The sequence below is a fragment of the Hyaena hyaena genome, unplaced genomic scaffold, assembly GCF_003009895.1.
Source record: "Hyaena hyaena isolate Hyena2069 unplaced genomic scaffold, ASM300989v1 scaffold_1415, whole genome shotgun sequence".
Lineage (NCBI taxonomy): Eukaryota > Metazoa > Chordata > Mammalia > Carnivora > Hyaenidae > Hyaena > Hyaena hyaena.
In genome coordinates this window covers 156,710-179,642 of record NW_024082050.1, presented here as the reverse complement: position 1 = coordinate 179,642, position 22,933 = coordinate 156,710, and the positions used below count along the sequence as shown (strand labels likewise).

The following is a 22,933-nucleotide window of genomic DNA, read 5'->3' as shown; positions in this document are numbered from 1 at the left end:
CTAAATATCACCACATGTGCCACTGCCTTGCCGTCTTCAGATGACATGAGCTCATTAAATGGACTGGGACCCTGGGGGCAGAGGCCTCACTGTGTGGCTGCTCCAAACAGGAAGACAGTTTTCTCCTTGACTTTCATTAGACACTGTTCTTTCTCCATGGATGGCCCTGTCATCCACGTATAAAATGTCCTCCTATTTTATTCAGGTCTGAGACTTAATACAAAGGGGCTGTGCAGAAACCAAAAAAAAAAAAAAAAAAAAAAAGGCAAAGGTGAAAGACAAGAGGATGGGGGACACGGAGATGGCTGTTTCTCCATGCCCAGCAGATTCCTCTTGGAAGGACGTATCTTTCTGTCTTATTCTGGGGATGCACACCCCTGACATGGCCCAGGAGGAAGCTATGTCATATGTGAAATAGCTGAAATATACACAAGTTTGATTTCATAGTTTTGACTTTAGATCCTACCAAAATGTCAGACACATACACACACACACACACACAATCTAATTCTTTATTGCTATAGTTTTTTCTCCTTTCCTTTTGTTCAGCCCCTTCCCTCCTGACTCTGAGCCACAGCCACAAAGCACCATTAGCCTCCAGCTGTCCTCTCTGAATCCCAACGCTTTCTGGTTGAAATTTCACACAAGTCTTCCCAGAGCCCTGCCCCATCATGTCACTGTCTCCCTCAGAAGCAGTGAGTGGTGGCTGTCCTGCTGGTCCAGCCTCATTAGATTGAGCCCATCAATTAGTGTCCGAGGCCCCTCAGTGCGGCTGTGGCCTCCCTATACAGCGTTGGCACCCCACATAAGTACACAGGCTTCCTCCTGCCACCATGTGTATTCTTCTCTCCCCCTACCCGGATCCTACTCAGTTTTCTGATCCAGTTTACATACCCTCTTCCCCTAATCCTCCTATGAAGACAGGGCTTATGAATGTCTATAGGTTTTTAGGGCTTGTTTTTAATTTCTACTCTATGCCAAGCTCATACTGACTAATTGTCCTGATCCTGTAGCCGTGCCTCCTTTTCCTTTGTCCTGACGGAAGGAAACGCTCACATTTACTCAAGTCAGGGACACTCACAAATGAGACTGAACCACCTTTTACACTGAACAGGATGATCTGTGCTTAACTGTTTGCTTTCTTCTTAAAATGCAAATTGCTGGAGCAGGTAGTAAGATTGCACAAAAGTATGGTGAATACCTAATCCTCTCCCTTGATTAAGCCTCAGGTTCTTTCGGCACTAACATACTTATTACAATCAGCCGTCTCCAAACCAGAGGCCTCTGTGTCCTCACTCCACAGAGCTGTGGGGGCCTTTTCCAAGAACACCGCATGGCAATGGAGTGGTGGCCCGGTGGACTCTGGGTCAATGTTGATGTTTATCTGTCCTGAAGGGCTTTTTCTCTCAGTGGATTTTGTTTTTGTTTTTACTAAGGATTTAAGTGACAAACAGTTGCCTGAATATAAAGCGTAATTTATTTCATAAAGAGAAATCAATACTTCTGAATAGGTGCAAGTGGAGAAATAATTAGTGTATTATTACTCAGTAATTCTATTTCAACCTCAATTTTGCATTTAGGATTCTAGGACTTTTCATCCGCGGCATTGAAGAAAACAGCAGGTCCAAGCGGGAGGGACTATTTCATGAAAATGAATGTATTGTAAAAATCAACAACGTGGACCTCGTAGACAAATCCTTTGCTCAGTAAGCATTTTTGTCATTATTTTATTTACTGTATTGATCCCTGGAAAACTTAACAATCATCATTGAGCTCTTGGTGGTCAGAATAGTAGGGAGTAGGTAGAATTTTCTGGTCAGTCCCCATTGAATGACCCCAGGACATCCCTTTGCAGATGCATCTGATGTGCGAGCATGCTCAAAGGTAGCCCGCACATGTCCCTGTCAGCCGTAGGAATAGGAATAGTAAACGGCAGAATACAGCAAGCCTTCCTGCCTGGTTGTCTGTTTGGATCATCAATAGATGGGTTTGTTTTGCTTGGGATATGGGTCAGTTAAACTGGTATTTAATGACTCTTTTCACAGATGGTTAGTTCAGCTTATTAATTAAGCAGCTTGTGTCTGCAGTCTTCCTTAAACCTAAATGTCTGTGAGAGATGTCAGTGAGGACTCAGTCAGTAATAGAAACAAATGAAAAAGAATTAAAATATTCTCCCCCAAGAAATCATTTTTCTGCATATGAAAATGATATGGGAATAAGTTTTCATAGCCAAGTATTAGAGTATGCGGCACTGATGCCTATTTTTTTAATGTATGTTGGCATTGTGGTGAGGTTCCAGAACAAGGGAATAAGTACTAATTAAAACTCCTTAGTAATGATCACCAGCTTCTCTTTTTTCTGACCAAAACAACTCACAGTATATATTCTCTGCACCATTCTCTGTCAATATTTGTATGTTTGCTGGCGCGGGGAGGTGGTATAAGTGGTCATGGACAAGACCATGGTTGCTTAAATATGGAAAGAAATAAAGACTGTGGGGCGCCTAGGTGGCTCAGTTGGTTAAGCATCAGACTTCAGCTCTCGGGCCAAGCCCACTTTGGGATCCTGTTGTTAGCATGGGATTCATTCCCTCCTTCCCCTCTCCCCCTCCCCCTTTCCTATTGTTGGATTCTCTTTCTCTTTCTGCCTCTCACTCACTTGCACCCTCTCTCAAATAAATAAAGAAACAAACCTTCTTCTCAAAAAAATAAACACTTAAAATAATAATACCATTGTACTTTTTTACAAGGACTTGATAGGCATGCAAGGTGGAAACTGAGGCTCATAAAAATTCAATACGAAGGTAGTGTGCAGTAGAAACTGACTCCCAGTCAAGGAACTACCAGAGGATTTGAGCTCCCTCTGTGAGATCTTCTCCCCCTCCCCTACCAACATGGAGAAGTAAGGTTATAGTGGAGGTTGGTGGGTGGGAGAGGGGCACTCAGATGGTAGTTGGAATTATGATTAATTATTATTTGGTATGGTTGTTAATGACAGAGACCTAAAATAAAGGTAGCTTAAACAAGATTATTTATTTTTTTCCTAAAGACAAGTAAGTGCAGACGAGGGCGGTCCAGAGGTGCTGTGGCAGTTCCTCAGGCATCAGCAAAAGAGGCGTTTTCCATCTTTCTGCTTTTCCCTCCTTACTAAGAGGCTGCTCTCGTTAAGTTGTGTCGTGATCACCAGATAGCTGCTGGGGTTCCACCATCACTTGAGTTTCGAGAAAGAGGAGAAGAAAGAATTGTCTGGCTCCCAGCTTTCCTGTAACCCTTTTATGTAGATCTTGTTGGCAAGACAGGCTAGGAAAGGTAGTCAGGAGGTACAAGGAGACATAAAGATGAAGGAGAGAAAAGGTAGCAGGAAAACTGAAGTAAAACACCCAGTGCTAAGACAAAAAAGTAAAAAATACAGGTACTCTATACTAGAATAGCAGGGAGGGTATGTATTAGATTGATAATTCGCTATGACATTTGGCACAACCAGTACCGTAAATATCTCCAGGAAGAAATGTTTGTGCCAGAACTGAAATTCTGGAATGCAACCCATTTTACTGAGGACCTGTACTTTAGAACAAAGCCCTAAAAGGAAATGAATTGATAATCTGATCAGTGATACAATTTTTTTTTTCATCTAACATTAGAGTTTGCTTTTATATCTACTCTAGTAATTGCTTCTGGTGGACTTTCAGATTTGGAATTATTGAAAAGCTCTGGGTCATTGGACTAGTCATTTAATCTCTGTGAGCCTCAGTTTCTTCATTTTGCAAAATAAGAGTGAATTATACTTATGTAAGAGGAAATGAGAAGATTAAGGAAGTTGTTAAGAAGATTAAACGAGAGAATTGTGCATGTTAGTGCACAGTTAGGGATGCGAGTGTAGCCAGCCCAGTGTCTGGGCACCTCATGGCCAAGTCATAGTGGTAACTAGTACTTGGTTTGCCGCCATCCTGATAGTAATAGTGACACTTTCTCCTATGCTTGAGGTACTGTGCTCTCCCGTTGCTGTGGTTTGGGGTGCATTAGGGGCCATGCTAAGACATGGTGGCATTATATATTTACCCCCTCTCTTTGAAGGGCTCAAGATGTCTTCCGTCAGGCAATGAAATCCCCGAATGTTCTCCTTCACGTGCTTCCACCTCAAAACCGTGAACAGTATGAGAAATCAGTCATCGGACCACTTAACATTTTTGGTAACAACGATGGTGTTTTGAGAACAAAGCTGCCGCCTCCTGTGCATGGAATATCCGGAATAAAAACAGTGAATCTCACAGGAACAGGGAGTCCTGAAGAAGATGCAGTGACTTCCCTGCAACAAAGCAAGAGCCCCCGAGTCCCAAGACTGGGTAGAAAGCCATCCTCTCCCTCACTCTCCCCTCTCATGGGGTTTGGCAGCAAGAAAAATGCAAAGAAAATTAAGATTGACCTAAAGAAAGGTAATTATTAAATTATACTTAATAGCATTCTATTATTGTAACATGTAAAACTGGTTAAGAGAAATGCATTAAGGCTAATTTTGTTAATTCTCCATTTAATTGTATCAAAGAATAGATTTAAGTAGGGAACTTAAATTTCTTGAAATTGTACTACTTTTTTATTCATTCCTTCTAGAGAGTATAGAGTATTTGAAACAAAACAAAAATGATAAAGACATGTTGGGAGATGGAAAGAACCATTCCAAACCTGAGAAGAACATAACACTAAAGCAGCACTGAAATCCAGTGGAACCCTTTTTTCAGCAAGAGAAGCGATTTTTGCACCTTGTAGATCAAGTCTAAAAAGCGCATATATCATTTCTGATTCTCTACGATAGTTTTATACAAGCTAAATATTTAGTTCTCAAAGAGAAAGTATGTGGTCATTATAATTGATAATTATTATATATAATTATATAATTGAAATTTCGCTAATTCAACATTGTAAACAATTTTTTAAGACATACTTAATTTTAAAAGCCTGTATAACCTTACCTTCATCTTTTTCAACTTTTCTATGGATTACAAGCCCAGGTCAGCGAGACTAGGGAACACATATACATATATATTTATGCACTATTATACATACATACACGCATAAGCTTTCATGTGCTTCTGTGCTTTTGTTTATTTTGTAACCTCCTGATAATCCCTTCCCCCATTGCAGCCTTCTGCAATCTGATGTGATTTTCAAGATTCAGTTCAAAAGAAACCAAAAGCTCAAAATTTTTCTGAATTAATACAGGATTTAATGATCACAAGGTAGTTTTAAAATACTCATTAACAAATATCCAAAGAAAATAGCATATACCCTTAATTACGATATAGTGGTTATTCTGAGAGATCTTCTGGTCAACATTTTGTCCTCCCTTAAGAGTTCTGTACTGAGAAGAAACTGTACTGACTTGGAAGTACAAATTCTCCAGGGTGCTTAGCAATTAGACTTTTCATATAAATGCATCAAGGTTTTTGGGTATTTTTTATACAAATTATCCAGCTATGTATAAGACATGGGATCGAGTGCTTTGAGGACAGATAAATCAGACACAGAACATAACCTTAAGACTCCATCAGAAAGACTTAAATGCAAAAATAAAGAATATGGACATCACAGCTGTACTTTAGGAAGATTAATCTGACAGGAGAATGATATACCGAAGAAGAGATCAAACAATGAAGTCTTAATAAAGGATACACTGCATCTGTCTAAATATAATATGTATGCCTTGTCTGGTGACTGGATGTAGGAGAGAGAGAGAGAGAGAGAATTGCAAGTGGTTTGTTCAATGGTGATACCATTACTAGAAATTTTAATAGATGAGTATATGTGAAAAGCCCAGGATCTGAATTAGAGAAGGTAGGTCATAGTGAAGTTTGAAATGCTGGTAGAAATATGTGCATGGTCATATGTAGGAAGCTGACATCAGAGAAATTAGAGACAAAGAGATTTAGGTGTCATATATAGGGAGAAGGTAATTGGAGCTGACCAAGGCAGAGAATCTAGAGAACAAATTGTACCAGGTAGAAGCCTTGGGAAACATTCATGTTCATGTGGGAAAACCATGGGTATGAGAGAGTGACAGACATGATGTGATCAGAGAGGTGGGAAAATAATCAGAAAATAAAGATATGAAAACCAAAGATATGAAAACCATTAATTTCAAGAACACAACTGGGAAGAGGTGTCGAAGCTAGAGAAAGGGACAGATCACAATAGGAAAAATTAGTGGATGTGGTCATGGGTAGGTCATTGGCGATGGAAGGCTGAAGAAAAGTAAGATTGAAGTAAGCATTCTTTAGGGTTGAGATATTTGAGCATACCTTCAGACAAAGTAAAAACCACATACTGGAGGAGAGAGATTGGATATGTAAGAGGGAGGGAGGGACAATGGGACTCAGCATCCAGGAATTGAGACCCAGGTGCAGGTAGCTGCAGGGAGGCTAGCTGAGAGAGTGCCTGACAAAACTCATGTCAGATGGCCTTTGGCTTCTCATAGTTTACTGAGAAATCAATCTCCTGGGTTTATGGATAACATGTGGTGTTTCTTCTGATACCTCAATAAACGAAAGTGTTACACATCTGCATTGGGCCCTAAATTCACTTTGAAACCTTCATGGCCTGTCAGGAGCTATAATCTGTATTTGCAGTCAGAACAACTGAAGTGTATTTAGAATATTTGCTGGAATGTAAATATTTACTTACTCAACATTTGTCTAAATTAGGTAGATTTCACTTCAAGGTTTCTACATAAGGTGACCGTGCATTTTCCTGGTCTTACACACTAGGCCCTGAAGGACTGGGTTTCACTGTTGTTACCAGAGACTCTTCCATACATGGGCCTGGTCCCATTTTTGTAAAAAATATTTTACCAAAGGGAGCAGCAATAAAAGATGGCCGCCTGCAATCAGGGGACAGAATTTTGGAGGTAAGAATTGGAACTTAAATCTTTAATAAAACATCCTGCATATTTAAACAAGTACATTAATATTTATGGTTTGAATATAAAAATTGAAAATTATCACCTATAGACAAGATAAGGACTTTAATTATATAAAAAAAAAAAAAAAAACCTGACTTTAAACCCCCCATAGAGTGGGTGATATAAGGATAAGTAACACTGAAAACTCTTCCCTATTTTCTCCTTATATCTACCTCTTAGGGTCCCTGGGAATTTGGGTCAGCCAGGAATTCATCATAAATGCAAGTAGGGCTAAGAAAGTTCAGAGTTATAGCTGAACTCTGGTAACAGTTTCTTTAAATTTCCTCCAGGAATATGCCAGCCTGTCTCATGTTGATCCATGCCTATAAAGAGGCATTTGAAACACCCGAAAGCAAGAGACCTCTCCCCAAGTATTTTTGTTCGGTAGCATCATCTTCTTAGCAAAATATATATTGATAACTTACCTTTCAAGAAATTGTCCTCATTGAAGCTGACTGGTTTCATTTAACTTTCTCATGGCATAGAAGCAAGACTATGTATTTTTATATAGTTCTAGATTATGAAAGAAGATGCACCAAATATCTAGTATAGCTCCAAATTATAGTTTTCAATAATCTGTCATAACCTGGTGGCTATAATTTTCAAATATGGAGAATACTAATTGTAACAGAAGACTTTTACTTCCAGAGAAATTTGCTATGTGATCGTGGTCCAGTGTTTGTTTTTAAGCATTAGCAGAAAACGGTGCCAGTTACGCCATCAACATCTTTCCCATTTAAGGAATGATTCTCTGCTGTCACTTTGAAATTCCTTTCCTAAGAATGTAATATCCTAGGAGAAACTATTAATTACTGAGTATCTAAAGGGATCTAGCAACGTAGTCATGATGGTCAGAGCAGTACTGGTACTTTGGACATAGTTGGTTTGGGCCCATGTGTACACTTTTCATCGTTTGAGAGCTTTATTGGTTGTAAAGCCCAGTTGCTATTTATTTGTGGAAACCGTCTAGGGCAGGAGGAGATGGAAAGTGTTGTGATGTGTTCATATGATGGCACCCATTAGGTAAATGGCAGAGATGTCACTGGACGAACTCAGGAAGAGCTCGTGGCCATGCTGAGGAGCACCAAGCAGGGAGAGACAGCATCGCTGGTCATCGCCCGTCAAGAAGGAACTTTTCTTCCCCGAGAGCTGGTAATGTTCAGGTCACAGTCTCACCGAATCTTTGGTGCACAGTTTAACATACCCAGTGAATTCATAATAGTCGAGAGATGAGTTCTAAGTCACAGGTTTCATTTGTAACAGAAATTCAATCACATTAAGTATTTTGTCCCATTTGGGGGTATCATAGCTTTACAATGATAATGCAGTGAGTTGGAGAAATGCCAACAGTGCTTCTGGGGTACCAATTCAAACATCCTTTTAAGGAAGCAATTTAACATTATTCAGCTAAATAAAATATCCTTTGTGTGCTCTGTGTTAGCTTTATGCATGACGCAGTCAGCAAAAATGGTCACGCCCTACCTTAATGCAGTTTGCAATCTAAAAGGAAAGAAAATATAACCAAGTATTCAAAATGATGATGGTTAGGAAAAAAAATTGTGAGGCGCTCTGGTAACAGGTAACAAGGGAATCTAGTCTTGAGGGCTGGGAAGCATATTCTAAGGAAGAGAATTTCAAAAGTCTTGTTAAAAATCTATGTCCTTTGACCTACTAACCACACTTCTAGTAATCTGTCCTAAACTGATCATCAAAGATGTGGAAAAAATTTTTTTCTAAAATCCTGTTTATTGTAGTGAGATATTGGGTGCTGTACAACCATAAGGTATTAGTTAGGTAAATAACTAGGTAGCTCTTCAATGAAATATAATAGCGACTTAAAGTAGTCTCTGTGGAGAACTGATAATAACATGAGAAAATGCTTATAGTACATTAAATTAAAAACTAAGTATAAAATGATATATACAGTATGATCACATTACATTAAAATATCTTCACAAAAAAATCCGAAAAGTGGTGGGAAATGCACCCAGAATGTTGGGATTATGAGAGATTTTAATTTTCTTATTTTTAAAATAATGAACACATATTATTTTATTATTGACACATGTATTTAAGAAGACTATAGAAAATTCACATGACTTTTATGACTAATAGTAAAAAGGAAATAGATGTGACAAAAGGACTTTTGATTACCCCTTCTTTTTAAATTTTATTTCTTTTGAATATTTATATGAAATGCCAGAGGTACATATAAGTAATATGATAGGTTCCCAGAGTTATATCATCAGAACTGGTGAGGATTGGTTGAGAAAACTGACTGTAGTTAGCTTGCAAAAGGGAAAATTTAGGACATGTTTTGATTGCTACAAAATAGGTAAGGAGTTATTGTATGAATTAATATACTTAGTATCATTTGACGAACAATCTATGAAGTACATGCTGTGCACTAAGTTGGAGGTTCTAGGAATGCAAAAATAATTAAGACTCATTTCCCGCCCTCCTTGAGCTGGTACCAAAACAAATATTTGGAAGTGATAATATTACAAGTTACAGTAGTTTCTAACTGTTGAAGCCTTTCAAGAAGAAAATAGGTGACTTAGAATATTGAAACAGAGCTTGCCTTACCATCATCTATTAGACGTGCTCTAGAAAAAAATTCTCCCATTGATAACATGGTAAGAGTAGATATGCTCTAACATGTCTGCTGTAAGCCTGATAGTCTGTTCTGTATGCTTATATTCGTGTTTGAATATGCAGCCTTCCTGAATCACCTCTCTCATATATTAATGCTCCTTAGTATTGACCAAAGGACACCCTGTCCTCCATGTTTCCAGTCCTTCCTTCTCTTTCACATCATCTTGTCCATTCTTCCCTTTCCCCTATTGCATGCTCTAGGAAGATCTGCACTAAAGCAGGGAAGGGAAGAAGATTATAAAGGCTATACTGCCCACCTCCTTTCCTCCCCATGACCCCTCCATTCCCAGCCATTTTGGAAGGAAGAATCTTGAATTTAAGTCTCATTTCCTCACTGAAGCTTCTTATTCTTCCTAAAAAGAAATGCTGCAGAAACTTGGAGTCCAGATTTTTTTTTTCTAAAATGCAGGTGGATTTTTCTTTCAACCCCTTAATTATGAACAGACTTTAGTCTTTCTCTCCAAGAGTCACAGTGAGAAGAAATAATTAAAAGGAGGCAGCATGTGTATACAACAGGAAGCCTTTATACTTCTTGTCCAATTCTTTGGTTGCTTGAGATAAAACTTCTGGAAAACTATACTTGTTTCAGGGATAAGAACAAGGAAAGAAATTTTTGACTGTGTGTTCTGTTAAACTATGGTCCTGGAATGAGTAAAACCCCGCATAGAAAGAGAAACATTCCAGCCAGCAAGAGAACCAAATTAACAGAGCTCCAACTAAGAACTTAAACCCTCATGAGGCCCTAGTTTCCCATCTAGTAGTTTCTTATACCCCTTTCCTATTTATATGTCTTCTAGAATCCCTAACGTCACAGCTATGTTCTTCCTAGAAGCTTTCTGCCTGCCCCAGGTAACAGGGAGAGGGATGCTGACCTTACCACAGTTTGAAACTCTGAATGCATTCTCAATCAAAATACAATTGCATCTGAAAGTTAATAAATACAATAATAAAATTTTCAGAGTAAAGGGAGCCCAAAGAATCCGTATTTCTGACTCTAATTTTCCACATGAAAACTACGGGTCCAATGTGGTTAGGGAACATAGTGATGGTGCCTTATTGCTCAGGAACTAGAAGCCGAGGTTGCTTAAGGCTTAGTATTGTCTCTGGAGTTCAACTTTGCAAGCTCACCATCATATAATGTTTCTGTGTGATTTAGAGCCGCTCACAAAATGATTCTTAAGGCTCAGTTTCCGCATCTATACCATACAATTGTTGTGAAGATAAGAAGACATCATCCATGCAAAGCTCTGGGCATGCTTTCTGGCCAGTTGTAAGCTCTCAATATATGTCAGCTGCAATTATTCTAGTACCTTGCCATCTCTGTAGAATCAAACACAGTAAAAACATAACTATGTGTATATATATATATATATATATATATACATATATATATATATACACATAGATATATATTAACGTTTATTTATTACTTTTGAGAGACAGAGCGGGAGCAAAGAGTGGCAGAGAGAGAGAGAGGGGAAGACACAGAATCCAAAGCAGGCTCCAGACTCTGAGCTGTCAGCACAGAGCCCGACTCAGGGCTCAAATTCATGAGCCATGAGGTCATGACCTGAGCCGAAGTCAGATGCTCAACCACTGAGCCACACAGGCGCCCTGATATACTTCAGATACATTATGGGGAAAATACGTTTATTCAGGCTTGCCTGGGACTAACTGCTATTTTGAACAGTGATTTTTTTATTAGTATTTGAAAATACATACTGGTATCCAAAATACTGAATTACCAAAAAAAACTTTTTTTTTTGGTTTGAAACTGAATCCATAAGTCAGGCAGCTTGTATATATTAGTTCACTCTCATTTAATAGAATTTAGTGAAATTTGATTTCTGTCCCCAAAAGTGACATCATAGGCCAAGCCCACCAAGGAGCATATTAGATTAATTGTGCAACTGTGAGACTCTGAGTACAGATAACTTATTTGTTCTCTTTGGTTTTTTAGTTTTATACCAAATTTGGAAGGCATGTGGTTAGTATTCATTCTCCTAGAAGTCTCTGACAGCCTAGACTCTTTACAAAAATATTTGACTTGTAATTATCTAAACATGTGGAATATCCATTGTAGCCACAGCAAAGCACTGAATTCTTGATGATTACAAGCGCCGAAGTAGTGTGGACCCAGAATCTTTGTTCTGGAGAAATACGGGATAGTCTTCTTTGTCCAGCCCAAATGCCTTCCCGGAGTGCTAAGTAGCAAGAATCCTACAGGAAGTTTAAAGAGAGGTCATGTTTGCATGCATAGTACTATTTCACCGTGAGTTACTTCACAGTGTGACACGCACTGCACTCCTTGAAAGAGCAAAATGAAGAACAGTGTGCTACGTGATGCATTTTTCTATTTTTCTTTCAAGAAATTGAAGGTGTTATCACTTTGGTCTCTCCTCCCTTATCATGATTGATGCACACACTTGACTTTCCACTGAAAATCTGGCAGGATGAGGAAGGACAGCACTTCCTGCTTTTGTCTTGTTCTATCTCCTTTGAAGAAAACAAACCGTGTTTATTGTTTTCCTGTTCTGAGAAACCGTCCTGGCCCTTTTCTTAAGCCTTGCTGTTTCACGCTCTCTCAACCCCCTTAACAGCACTGCTCTGCCTGTTTTCTGACAGTTAAATCTTCCTTATTTCCTTGTCTTAGCTTCTTGTAAAGTCTTTTTTTTTTTTAATTTTTTTTTAATGTTTTTTATTTATTTCTAGGAGAGAGAGAGAGACAGCGTGAGCAGGGGAGGGTCAGAGAGAGAGGGAGTCACAGACCGAAACAGGCTCCAGGCTCTGAGCTGGCAGTCAGCACAGAGCCCGACGCGGGGCTCGAACCCACGAACCGCGAGATCGTGACCCAAGCGAAAGTCGGACGCTTAACCGACTAAGCCACCCAGGCGCCCCAACTTCTTGTAAAGTCTTAACACTTAACAGCCAAGGGAGCATGTGGTTGGCAGTTACACAGGAAGTCCCGATATAGGATGGTCTCTCAGATGTGACCCTCTGTCCTTCCAAAGGCCTGAGCACCCGCTTCCTGGCCGTTTCTCCTGACCTGCCACATGAGTACGGTGCTGAATTCTTTCATTCGCGGGTCTATGTCCTTCCTCCTGAGCAACTGGTTAGGATCACAAATTTAGAAGCACGTGGAGCCAACCTTCATGCCATCTGTGACAGGCGGGGCTGAAAATCGGATGATTGGAATTCATGTACTAGCCTCACAACTATTTAGCTCTTTCTAGTATCTTTACCAAAAGAACTGTGTTTCAAAGGTAATCTTTCCAGAATCCCAGGCTGGAAGATTCTTTGATGTCTTCACCCCCTGACTGTGTGAGAGTTTATTAAAGAGGTGTCCATATAAGGAACATTTTTGCAAAAGGGACTTTGAGATTAGTGTTGGTAATAGAATCCAAAGGTGAAACTGTGGTGTCTGCAGTGAAATAAAACTGCACTACTTAATCACTGCTTTGTTGGCTGTGTTCTGGAACAGACATGCTCTTCGAGTTCTCTTTCATCCCTGATCACTAGAAATCTTGTTTTCTTATGCAAAGTGTCAGTTTAGGAAAAATCATGACAAACTAAAGGTATTCTATTGATTCTGTGCCTTTATTTATTATTTTTTTTGAGAGCTTCAGAGAGAAAGAGAAAGACTGTGTTGTTTGTCATGTGAGTGCATGGACATGCACACCCATGTGCATGCCTTCTTTCATTTCTTGGGGGGGGGGAAAAAAGAACGGCATGCCATTTTTTTGTTAACCTCTTTAATGTTTCATGTTCTGACCTGCTGCCATATCTTTAAATTATCCCAAAAATCACAGCAACCCCTGGTGGGTAAAACGAGCTGAGAAAATTTCAAATGTATTTATAATTTCTACCTGCCAAGTTTGCCTGCTACTAAATGCTGGCCTCTGCAAGTGGGATTAACTATATTTCAAGCGAGCAAGTTGCTCCTGCCCAGCACGATCGAGATTCAAAAGTTAGCCATGTTTGTCATTTGGATTTGACCTTCACTTAGGAATATGGCTTTTGCTGAGGAAAAAAAGAAAGATACACATGTGTGTGGCCACTCCCCTAATAGCTGCCAAGCTCAGTGTATTACAGCACGACCATATTTACCCATCCCTGCAACTACCTTTGCAAATGACATGGGGGCTCCGACTCCTTGGCTGTTTATCTTCTTATGAAGTGAAAAATTCATACCTTCAAATGTCAAATTATTTAATATCATAAATCATGCAAGAATTTTCGTTTGAAATCTTAGATGAACCTCATTTAACTGATATATTATTTTATTCCCTTTGGCTGTTAGATTCAAATGATTCCATGCTTAATTAACCAAGGTACTTAAGGAAGAATGAATATTATAGCAGCTATTTGTGGATAAGTAGCAGAAATTGAAGGATGATTTCAGAATGATTTGTCTACCTAAACCAAAGTGCAAGAGTTATGTTTTGGAATTTAAATAATTATGCAGAAAACAAAATGCAGCTATATTTTATGGGTTCTCCAAATAGTTCACAGTGCTTGTGACTTATGGTGGAATCCTTGCTAAAATATAGTCTCCATTTTTGCTTCTCTCTTCAATAATTTTTTTCCCTCCTTCGTGTAATTTCATTCAGCCAGTGTTCAGTCAATCCCAGTCATGGCCCTGCAGCGTGAACTCCAGAGATTAATAAAATGCATTCAAGTCCTCAAGGAGCTTCTACCTATAAAGAAAAAAAATAGTTATGGGTTGATCAAATTATCCAATTAATTATGGGGATTATCCATTACGGGGATTATAAAGTTGGGGGGCCGAGAAAACCTTTAAGAGCAGGGCAGTATTTGTGAAAGGTCTTAATTGAGTAGGATTTCAAATGCAGGGCTTCGAGGGGGGAAAGAAAAAGCATCTTCAAATACTGAGATTAGAAAACATAAAATACATCAAGGAGATAGTAGGCAGCCCAACTTGACAGCTTACTGAGCAAGGGCTAACATGAGAAATCGTGTTGTTTGGAATAAATTGGAAGGAGTGGAAAAGACTTTAGGGTACCTGCTAAGAGCTTATTGTAGTTGGCTTTAATGTAATCGTTAGGAGCCTGGGATCTGGGATCAGTCGGCCGGGCTGCATCCTGGCTCTACCACTGCTTGGCTGAATGGACTTGATTAAGTTACTCCTCTGAGCCCCCATTCCTCTTCTCTAATGCTGGGATCAGAGTAGTGCCTACCTAAGAGACTGTTAGCATTAACTCTGTGTGAAGTGTTTACAATAGGACACATAGAATGTGAATCCCTGCTTTATAGTCTTACTTAACCTCTCTGTGCCTCAATTTCCTCATTTGTCAAATGAGGATAGTAACAGCACCTACCTTATAAGGTTGTTGTGAGAATTAGCTGAGCATAGACGCTAATATGTGGTGAGTGTCAAATAACGTTATCTTCTGTTGTTATTTCCTGTGCCTAGTGCACATTTTACATTCAGTAAATATTTGTTGTTTGAATAAATGAAAGCTACACATTATTAAAGCAGATGGTATAGAAGGTTGGAAAAGGTATTATCAAAGGTGCTGTGGCTCCTTCTCTATGTCTGTCTAATCTGTATTTAATACATTACCCTTACTGCTACAATTATTTTAAACGAAGCAAAGATAATATGCAGCAATTTCCTCAAATTTCAGAACATTAGCAATATCTACTTATGGCTACACCAAGACAGTGGTGTGGTAGGGATAGTATTGATAGAATGTAAATGACAATTTAGATAGTTTAAATGATCATGAATACATTTGCATGATCAAATTAGTTGTACCATTTACTTATAAAGACGTACACAAATAATAAGTATTATTGCCTAGTATTTTAAAATATTCGATCTTTTTAAATATTAAAAGTATCTTAAAATGTTTTTTAAGTATTTCATCTCAATTGAAGTGGTTCTCAAACTGTGGTCTCCTATCAGCAGACTAGCATTACCTCAGAATTTTTTACGTGTGCAAATTCGCAGGCTCTTTTCAGACCTGAGCAATCAGAAACTCTAGGATTGGAGCTAAAGATATAGTTTAGGGCAGCTTGGCCGGCCTAGTTGATAGAGAATGTGACTCTCGATCTCAGGTTATGAGTTCAAGCCCTACATTGGGTGTGGAGCCTACTTAAAATTTAAAACATTTTAAAAAATGATTTATTTTGGGGCGCCTGGGTGGCTTAGTCGGTTAAGCGTGCGACTTTCGCTTGGGTCATGATCTCGCGGTTCGTTGGTTCGAGCCCCGCGTCGGGCTCTGTGCTGACTGCCAGCTCAGAGCCTGGAGCCTGTTTCGGAGTCTGTGATTCCCTCTCTCTCTGACCCTCCCCTGCTCACGCTGTCTCTCTCTCTCTCTCCTAGAAATAAATAAAACATTTAAAAAATAAAAATAAAAAATGATTTATTTTAACAAGATTTTCAATAGTGCTGATGCTTAGTCAAGTTTGAGAATCATCGGAATAGTGGTTTTCTTATAAAGAGCAAAAGGCCTATAGGTAACTTAGTAACTGTAACTGACTAGCTGTCATGACCAGATTTCCAACTTTCTGTTTCCATTCTGCAGTTTTTTGTTCTAAAAATATAATTCTGTGAAAAGTTTAAGACCGCTTGAGTTGTGTCTCTTTCGTCATGTGCCCCTCATTTTGGCAAAGGGCCAGTGCTGAGCACAATCCAGTTACTCAGCTCAATTACACCTGATTCATTTAGGCAAACTCAATTGTACTTGACTTCTTCAGGTCCAACTTGACTGTGCTTTTAAATTTCCACACTCTTGTTTCAGTCTATGACTCCCTCTCTCTCTGACCCTCCCCTGCTCACGCTGTCTCTCTCTCTCTCTCTCCTAGAAATAAATAAAACATTAAAAAATATTTAAGAAAATAAAAAAAATAAAAAAAAATAAATTTCCACACTCAATTTGATTGTGCTCAAAATTTGTTATGTGCCACCTTGTAACTTGTAGATTTAAACACATACCAAAGAGAGGTACTTCTAGAGCAGTTTAGAAGATTGGGTTATTGGTCTTTGTTTGCAGTTACCCCTACGTCCCCTCTCCCCTCCTCTCTGTCTCCAAGATGGCTCCTTACATGGACCATATTCTACCATCCCCCATCCTGCTATGGTTGAGCTCATGGCAAAGGTTTCAGAGACTTAAGTAAGTGATCATCATTTACTGTCACAAAGCATCTACGTTTAGCTGTTCCTATCTATCTTAAAAATGGGGAAAATGAGGCACAGAGACCTTGTCCTTTACCAAAATTTACACTGTGTCAACATAAAAAAAAAAAAAATTAAGATTTCTACCTGACTGAGTTGAGCATCACAGCTTCTCTCAGTTATGCTCTGTCCTAAGTGACTAGGTCCTTAATGTTTGCCAATTTTTTTAATGTGTTCAGTAGCCCACACGGCTGAGGGATTAGGAGTCATTCGCTACTCCCTGGCAAGTACTTACACTTGAAAGAATTTTACTGATCCCTTGTCAGCAAAATCTAGCCTTGATAACATAGATCATGATAAAAGCTCCGTTTCGGCATTACTAGAACACACGGAGGCGGTGTGGCCCATTTGCCTGGTTGTATGGCTTCCAGGTGTCAGAATGAAAATCCTTAATGACTTTTATCACAAGACTGGTTTTGTTGGAGGGTGGAAGGTAGTGGAAGAGGAAGTGTTCTGTGCTGAAAAGAGGCTCTTGTGACATTTCAGAGGACTGGGACCTAATTACATTCTCCTGCAATGTTAAGGGTGAAGAGCCATGAGATTCGGCTCTCCTCTGGTGGCACAAAACATATGTCTTAGGAGTGGCCACCATGGCCACGAGTAGGCTTCTGGAGTTTAGGAAAAAAAAGAATTTTCTAAACATACATGTTTAAACAGCTCAGAAGAATTAATATTGTAGCCAACCACAGATTATATCCTTCTTATTATCCAGTTAGCCAAATGTTTCCAATAATTCATGCCAGCTGTTGACATGGAGCAGCTGGATAAGAAGGTGGTTACAAAACTCGGGGGGTGACCTTGATTTGCTTAATTACCGCTCTGCCTGTGATCACTGTGTTTGTTAAGGTACATTTGGTGTAAGATAAGGAAATGCATTCATTTTGTAAAGGATATTTAAAAGATTAAGGAAAAGAAAGTACAGCCTTAATTGATCGTGGTTAACTTGTCCAGCTGTTATCAAAGTAAATACCGAACATGTGAAACTGCCACTACAGTCCATTTCATTTTGAAAGTGTATTTGGAGGTTTGAACGTGTTTCATCTGCCTGTTTTTTCAGGGAAATGTGTGATCTTTATCATTAAAGAATGTCAGCTTAAGATTGCTACTTCTTCCCCTCCCCCCTCCTAAGGGGGCTGATAAAACAGGGATAGACACTTAAATCACAATCTGTTGCCACTTACCTCTTCTTATGCCCCGTCCCCAAAGATTCTCTGGGCGATGACTTTTAAATATGTTCTCATTATTTTTAATGAGTGTGCAGAACATATGACGCATAATGCACGAATAGATAGGTGCCCTTTTACTGAACTTGTCAGATATAATAAAACGTTGAAGATGTTAAGATGCATTTTTCTTTAAGATATTATAATTATTTAAATTAAGATGCCCGAGTACAAATCACATACTCTTCCATTCCTGTTGCTGCCTAAATGAAGCTCCACAACAGCCCCAATGGTCTCCCTAAAAAGAATGTTTAATCACAAACCTTAAAAAGACTAAAGAACATTTAATATTGTTATGTCTCTTTAAGTTTACCCTTCTTTAAATCTGCCCCGATGGCAGGATATTCAATTATAAATGAGTTCAATAATGTTTCCTGGCCACTTATTGAGTTATATGAAGGACTTTTATCACCTAGTCTTTCTGTAATTAATTCTTTACATTTCTTAGAGGCTTAGGACCAAAGGAAGGATTGTTTAATAGCTGGAAATGTTGTCGTAATTTTCTTACATTTCCTCATTCTCTCCTTTTCCTTCCTCTCTTCTTTCTTCTGACCTGTCATCCTGCCTTTCTGGAAGGAATAACACTAAGTGTGGTATCTCCCTATTATAGATATATTTTTTTAAGTTTATTTATTTATTTTTAGAGAGAGAGACTGGTTGGGAGGGGGAGAGAGAGAGAGAACTCCAAGCAGGCTCCGCACCACCAATGCAGTACCCAATGTGGGGCTCAAACTCAAGAACCAGGAGATTATGACCTGAGCCGAAATCAAAAGTCTGACACTTAACCAACTGAGCCACCCAGGTGTCCCTATTACGGAATGTCTTTATTTCTACATTACATTTCTACATTTGAATGCTAGGTGGTGATGAAGATGGAGGTAATACTAGTAGAATGGAGAAAAATATCCCGCAAAGCAATAAAGCCTCCCCTTGATAGTCATTATTCGTATATATTGGAGTCTCTGGCTCCTGGTTTATGGAACTGTTGGCTTTAGCACCCTGGAGGGAAGTTACAGACTTAAAGGGCTCACCTTCTCCCTCCTCTCCTTCCCAGAAGCTACATATTTCATACATAGACCCTTGACTTCCCACTGGAGGGGAAAAACACACAGAAACAAACAAGCATAAAAACTGAAAATGGCAAAATACAAAAACACCCAACCAAAATTTCTTACCCATTACTTGCTTGCACTCCATCTCCCTGAGGCCAAATGTTTCTCTTCTGTGATACTCATAAAGAGATCAGCGTTCAGAAGAATTGTCTTCTTTGGATGTCTGTTTCCCTCCATTTCTGGGTCCAGATTGATGATAAAAGGACTCAGTTGTCCAAAAAATACTGAACACCTGCTATTCCTAGTTTAGCTGATCAAATATCTATTAAACAGGCAATGATACTAGATGCTGTGTCACACACTGGGTATTTTAAAATATACTAAGTTGTGACCCCTGAACTGTAGGAACTTATAGACAATGCTGAGTGTCATTAGAGAAAGAAGAATATGGTGTACTACCTATCATCTGTGGGGAAGGCTAATGGGAGGAAAATAGTTGCACATTTTTTTTTTTTTGGTTGTACAAATTTAAGAAACAAGTCAAGAGGTTAATAGTGAACCAGAAGTTATATAAAACAAAGAAATCAATAAGGACTTTATATTTATTTTAAAAACTCATTTATGAGATGGGATTCTGTCTGGGTCAGGACTGATTCAAAGCAACAAGGAAAGTAGAAAGTCCATGGATATGAAGGAACATGAGCCAATAGCAGGAAGGAAAACTGAAGGAAAGAGTAGAGGAAAGGAACATTTTGACTATAGTGATGATATTGTTGGCTACTTATGCTATTATGTGAGCAAAATTTACATGCCTATAACCAGACCATTTCTAGGGACAATATAGAAATCTATCAGATTTCATATCTGTTTCATGCCCTCTTTTATAAAATCCATATTTGTAACCTCTCTGCGTAGAAGTTCTGGATTTGGGTTTGTTCCTACAGCTCGGATTCAACTGGAGCATCTCCTAGGAGGGAAGATTCAAGATGGTCTCCTCTGCATGGCTGTCAGTTGGTGCTGACTGTTGGGTGGGGCCCCTTGGTTCTAGTTAATGTGTCTTATCCTCCAGAAGACTAGTCCCTCTTACTTACATGGCATTCCCAAGACAATATAAACAGAAGATACAGGGGCTCTGACTAGCCTTGCAGCTTATAGAGTGTCACTTGTGCCTCATCCTCTTTGTCAATGCAAGTCACAAAGCCCATGAGGGTTTGGGGTTGGGTGGTTAGAGTCGATACTTGGCTGGAAAGAACAGCAAAGTCACACTTCAAGGAGGCATACCTCACTGGGCCAAATATTGTTACAGTCTCTCACATTAGGTTAGGAAAGCTGAAGAGAACACTGGTCTATAGCAGAAAGAGTATTATTTGAGGGTGTAACATGCACATTATTGACCCAGGACTACCGCTCTAGATGTTCAAGTTTAGAAAAGTCATTTAACTTCTTGGGTCTTATCTTTCTAAATTCCATTCACAAAGAAATTATTGAGTTCTTTCTTGACATAAATACAGTGGGAGAGAAGCAAAAGTGGATAAGGTGTGCCCCTTTCCCTACTTTGTTCAACTTGTTTTAGTCTAAAAGAAAGAGCCTTGCTAAACATGAACTCTTGTCCCTGTTATTGTGACTTTACATCCTAGTGAGAGAGAAGCTTTTCCCTTCCTCTTCCCATCCCATGTAGATTTACTTTTCTAAAGTAGATACCCACAACCTGGACTGGGAACTTGGGAATAAGCATTGGATTATGCAGCTAGTGATAAACTAATAAATAGTAAAGTCATTAAAATAAAAAAAATCGACAGTAAATAGGGAGAAAAGTTTCCTTACCTACAATACAAGGAGATTGAACTAATTGGTCTCTTAGACCTCTTCCTACTGCCAAATACTATTCTCTGAATTTCTGTGCATCAAATTTTGGCATGACACTCAATACAGATAGGGCCTTGAATTATGAATGATCTCTCTATATATGAATGGGCCACAGGAGTCTGCCTCTGAGCGTTTGTTTGTTCTACAGTTCAGAATGCCTTGGGAGCATTTGACCTAAAGAGTGACTTCTCTTAAGTAAATGTAGAATAACATATTGCAAGCAGATATCTCCCTCATGGCCACCTTTTCGACCTTCTGCCACTGTGGTGAGTGTTGCTGTAGTAGTTAATACACAAAGATATACTTCCTCCTGCAGTCTACTCCCGATGGCCACCATTGCTGTGGATACCCTGAGAGACTTCACTCTTGTAGCTGGCTCCAAAAGAGATGTGTTCCTTCTTTCCAAAAATGAATGTTTAAGTGTATTTTAGGTGTTTTAAATATAGCTCACTCAATAGAATGCAAATTATTACATAGTGTTATGCTTCGGAGATGCTGTGGGGTGAGTAAACCCTGTTGGCTAATTGAAACCTAGGCACAATTTACCACTGATCCTTGAAACAGAAAGTTCAAGTTGCAAGAAGCAAGTTTACAAACAAACTTAAATACAAACATGAAAACTTAAATACAACTTTTAAAAATATAGACTGTTTTTTCAATAAAAATGTCAAGTTTATTTAAAGCTTATTTCCATTACACATAAAGAAAAGTGAATGAATTAGAACCACTGTTCATTAAGGTTTTGACCATCCTTAATTCAGTAAAAGTCTTGGGGTTCTGAATTCTTCAGTTTGAAAATACCTCTGTGTCTGGGGCACGTGGGTGGCTCAGCCAGTTAAGCATCCGACTTTGGCTCAGGTCTTGATCTCACAGTTCGTCAGTTCGAGCCCCAGATTGGGCTCTGTGCTGACAGCTCAGTGCCTGGAGCCTGCTTTGGATTCTTTGTTTCCCTCTCTCTCTGCCCCTCCCCAGCTCATGCTCTGTCTCTGTCTCTCTCAAAAATAAACAAACATTAAAAAAATAACTTAAAAAAAGCAAATAGGTCTGCGTCAACACTAGCAGCTTGTTGGCAGATATTTTCAATGTAATTATTAATGCAAGCCACCTCAATTCCTCTTTGGTACTAGACAGGTTGTAAATAAATTATATAAATAAATATTAATGCAATTATTAACTTGATAATTTTATGTGCTATGTAGGCATGCAAGGAAATTAAAGATGAAGGCTGCTGAACTTGTCCGTGTTTGCAGATATATATAACAGTGACATTCCCCATATCATGAAGAGATAGAAGTATACTATATCGAACCTTGTCTTCAGCTACATAACTGTGTATGATTGTAAAAATATATATATGTGTAATTTTTCATGGTGGTTAAGTTAATAACATGCCACTATAATTTGTGTACTTCTGAAATAGAAATCAAATCATGTGGGTCCTAACTGGAAAGAAAGTAAAGGCAAATAACTACAAACAAGCCAGTGGCTTACTTTTCTGAAAGCCCAGCCAGCCGTCACTGTCAGATAATAGTTCAGAGGTTCCTCTTTAACCTGTAGGGTTTCTTACAGAAAAGAATAGCAATAGCATGTAAATGTCTTACTTCCTTCACAACCCTTTGAAAGTGTAACCCAAAGATGGTGTTGCCTCTCACCCCTCAGCTCTCAATAGCTCTCAAGGGACTTAGCATGTCTTATCAGACTGGAGCAGCCAGGCAAGGGCAGCCAGCACATTGAGAGGCCAGGGCAGTGTGATGGTCAAGGCCATTGGGCAGGTAGTGAAAGGCCTCTTGCTGTGTTAAACAAATGTGGTTTCCTTCCTGACTTCCTCAGGAGCTAATTTTGTTTTTCACTTCTCTTCTGGCATAAGAACAATAAGGACTCATAAGGCCATTCTGCCTGTGAGGAGATGTGCATTAGATTATCATAAATCCACAGATAAAAAGTACAGTGGTCAATGAGACCAGGCATTCCTGGATGAAATAAAA

At 39.1% G+C, this 22,933-nt stretch overlaps 1 protein-coding gene across 1 annotated transcript in view; it reads left to right on the top strand.

The window, feature by feature from the left end:
- Positions 1 to 22,933, top strand: part of LOC120225452 (partitioning defective 3 homolog B-like) — a 314,844-nt gene that overhangs the window by 145,842 nt on the left and 146,069 nt on the right. The window contains exons 6-9 of the mRNA XM_039223648.1: positions 1,581 to 1,706; positions 4,074 to 4,432; positions 6,758 to 6,897; positions 7,975 to 8,103. Coding sequence (XP_039079579.1) covers positions 1,581 to 1,706; positions 4,074 to 4,432; positions 6,758 to 6,897; positions 7,975 to 8,103 — 754 coding nt within the window. The remainder of the gene's footprint in view (positions 1 to 1,580; positions 1,707 to 4,073; positions 4,433 to 6,757; positions 6,898 to 7,974; positions 8,104 to 22,933) is intronic.